This window comes from Coregonus clupeaformis, unplaced genomic scaffold (genome assembly GCF_020615455.1).
Source record: "Coregonus clupeaformis isolate EN_2021a unplaced genomic scaffold, ASM2061545v1 scaf0567, whole genome shotgun sequence".
NCBI classification, from domain to species: domain Eukaryota; kingdom Metazoa; phylum Chordata; class Actinopteri; order Salmoniformes; family Salmonidae; genus Coregonus; species Coregonus clupeaformis.
In genome coordinates this window covers 69,258-72,500 of record NW_025534022.1, presented here as the reverse complement: position 1 = coordinate 72,500, position 3,243 = coordinate 69,258, and the positions used below count along the sequence as shown (strand labels likewise).

The 3,243-nt window shown below is 41.0% G+C and overlaps 1 protein-coding gene across 3 annotated transcripts in view; it reads left to right on the top strand.

Annotated features, from left to right (window-relative positions):
* Window positions 1-847, top strand: part of LOC121559945 (receptor-interacting serine/threonine-protein kinase 3-like) — a 15,152-nt gene extending 14,305 nt beyond the window's left edge. For all 3 annotated transcript variants that reach the window (XM_041872974.2, XM_045215957.1, XM_045215956.1), the window contains exon 9: window positions 1-847. This exon is cut by the window's left edge and continues 350 nt beyond it. In XM_041872974.2, coding sequence (XP_041728908.2) covers window positions 1-609 — 609 coding nt within the window. In that variant the 3' untranslated portion in view covers window positions 610-847.
* Window positions 848-3,243: the final 2,396 nt, after the last annotated feature.

Here is a 3,243-nt window from a genome sequence, read left to right as displayed (position 1 = left end):
TTTGGAGAAGAGGCGTCAAAGTACACCATGGTGCTGTTCACCGGAGGAGACCAGCTGAGAAAAAAATCTGTTGAGCAGTTTGTAGGAGAAAGTGTTAACCTCCAGGATCTCATCAGCAAATGTGGAGGTGGATATCACTCTGTCATCAATGACAGTGACAGTAACACCAACCCTGACCAAGTACCAGAGCTGCTGAAGAAGATAGAGGAGATGGTGAAGAGGAATGGAGGACAACACTACACCAACGAGATGTACCAGGAGGTCCAGAGAAAGATCGAAGAGGAGGAGGAGAGGAAGAGAGAGGAGGAAAGGAAGAAACAAGAGGAGGCAATCAGGAAACAAGAGGAGGCAATCAGGAAACGGGAAGAGGAGGTGAGGAGAGAGGAGGAAATTAAGAGAGAGGAGGAGTTGAGGAAGATAGAAGAGGAGAGACAGGAGGAGAGGAGGAAGACGGAAGAGGAGAGACAGGAGGAGAGGAAGAAGACAGAAGAGGAGAGGAGGAAGATGGAAGAGGAGAGGAGGAAGATGGAAGAGGAGAGGATGAAGATGGAAGAGGAGAGGAGGAAGCGTAACAGGAGAAATTGGTTCCAGCGGGTTTTAAACCTTTAACCTTGTTGTGGCCAGCACCATGTTCTAACCCACCGAGCCGAACTGTGTGTAGTTTAATCTTTATATACAAATTAACAATACTTTTAACGTCATAACATGTCATAATCAAACCAATCTTCAACTTTCCTTTCATATTAAATCCCTATTTTTCAATAAATATAAAAACATGCTGATTATTACTTTACTGGGTCATTGATTGTAGACTTTACTATCTGTAGGTAGGTAATTCACTCTGGATAAAAAATATGCTGTCTGTTTCTATGACTGTATATGGCTCAGCTAATGTTAAATACATCCCAACCCTCCCTTGAGCTTAAGTCACCAGCACCATCTCACACCTAAATTCATGTTTTTCTGTTCATTAGTGTCCCACTGTCCACCAATGTTATTAAAGTATGGTTCCCACCTTCTGGTTGATTTCCTGATTTCATGGCTACTTGTGCTTGTCTCCTTATGTTTGTTTGTCAACATCAGACTTGTTTTGTTGGTTTTTACATGTAAGATGTAATTCACTGTCTACCTGCTGACATAATAAGAAATAAAATCATCCATCATTCTATTGAGTTTTCCCCTCTTGTATTTATTGAGACTCAGAGAACTACTGATGTACTAGAGATTCAGGACAGCTATGCCCTTTTATACAACGGGGTGGGTCTAATCCTGAATGCTGATTGGTTAATACCGCATTCCAGCCGGTGTCTATTCCACAAGTTTGCCAGCTCTGAATACTGTCTGTGATTAAGGAATGATGACGCAGGAACGTCTACAGACAGCCTTTGCGTTTGAATTCATCTCACACACAAACTTCAGGTAGATTTGATTTGATGTTATTGATTGTATTATTACGCGTCTTCAGAATGCCCAGCCCACATGGGCTTATAAAACACTGTATTCATCATTTGCAATTGCATTTATAGTGTTACTAATCTTGAAAATCCAGAACTAAAATATTGCCTGGTACTTGATTAAGTTCTGGAGGGAGAGGTATGAGAAAATATACCAGAAATATAGCTGTGAGCACCAATGGGGTTTACAGGATCTTTTTGTCAAATATTAAAATCTCAGTTGGTACACTCCACATAAGCATTCCAACAGACAGTACATCAATACACTCTCACAGCTGTAGTTACGTGACAGTACATCAATACACTCTCACAGCTGTAGTTACGTGACAGTATTTCTGGTCTGATGAAACCAAGATTGAACTCTTTGGCCTGAATGCCAAACGTCACGTCTGGAGGAAACCTGGCACCATCCCTACGGTGAAGCATTGTGGTGGTAGCATCATGCTGTTGGGATGTTTTTCAGCGGCAGGGACTGGGAGGCTATTCAGGATTGAGGTAAAGATGAACGGAGCAAAGTACAGAGAGATCCTTGACTGGGGGCGAAGGTTCACCTTTCAACAGGACAACGACCCTAAGCACACAGCCAAGACAACGCAGGAGTGGCTTTGGGACAAGTCTCTGAATGACCTTGAGTGGCCCAGCCAGAGCACGGACTTGAACCCGATCGAACATCTCTGGAGAGACCTGAAAATAGCTGTGCAGCAACTCTCCCCATCCAACCTGACAGAGCTTGAGAGGATCTGCAGAGAAGAATGGAAGAAACTCACCAAATACAGGTGTGCCAAGCTTGTGGCGTCATACTCAAGAAGACTCGATGCTGTAATCGCTGCCAAAGGTGCTTCAACAAAGTACTGAGTAAAGGGTGTGAATTCTGATGTAAATCTGATATTTTCGTTTTTAATAAATTAGCAAAAAATTCTAAAAACATGTTTTTGCTTTGTCATTATAGGGTATTGTGTGTAGATTGATGATGGGGAAAAACAATGTAATCAATTTTAGAATAAAACTGTACCACAACAAAATGTGGGAAAAGTCAAGGGGTCTGAATACTTTCCGAAGTCACTGTATATGTTGTGGTATCAATTCATTCCTCCTGCTCTACTCACAGCAGGCTTTATACAGTGCATTCGGAAAGTATTCAGACACCTTGACTTTTTCCACATTTTGTAACATTACAGCCTTTGTGAATACAGGCCCCGGAGTAAAGCTGTTGCCCAATACCTTGCACAGCAGTTGTTTCACCACAGGACCCTAGCGGGATTACAGTCAATGCTTATGAACTGAATATTTGTATGTGAATTTCCATATCAATGACACTAACAAAAGGGTTGAATTGTTCAGCAATATGTGCAGTGAACATGGCTTTGGTAATGAAAGGTACTGTATTTTTAGTTATGCATTCTATATATGTTGTTCTTTGTCTTTATGGCATGATGATGAATCAAATCATCATCACCTCAATAATAATAACTTATTTTTCTGATTCAGTCAGGACAGCAAGTGGATGTTTGTTTCTGTGTGGGTCTTGGCAGAGCTTGCCCTGGGTGGACCTTGGCTTACTGGTAGGCTATTATAATTCAGGATGTAGGCACCTTATTCCAAGAGAACAGAAAGAAAGTCACTCTGACATAATACTAGGATGTATTTACAGGGAGGAAACATGTTATAAAACATTTCAGAAAAATTTAATAAAAACAGTCAGACCATTTACTTCTCTTTGTTAAGTTCATAAATGTTTTCACTTAACATATGATTCAATAAATAGATCACTGGACAGCCAGAAAAATAA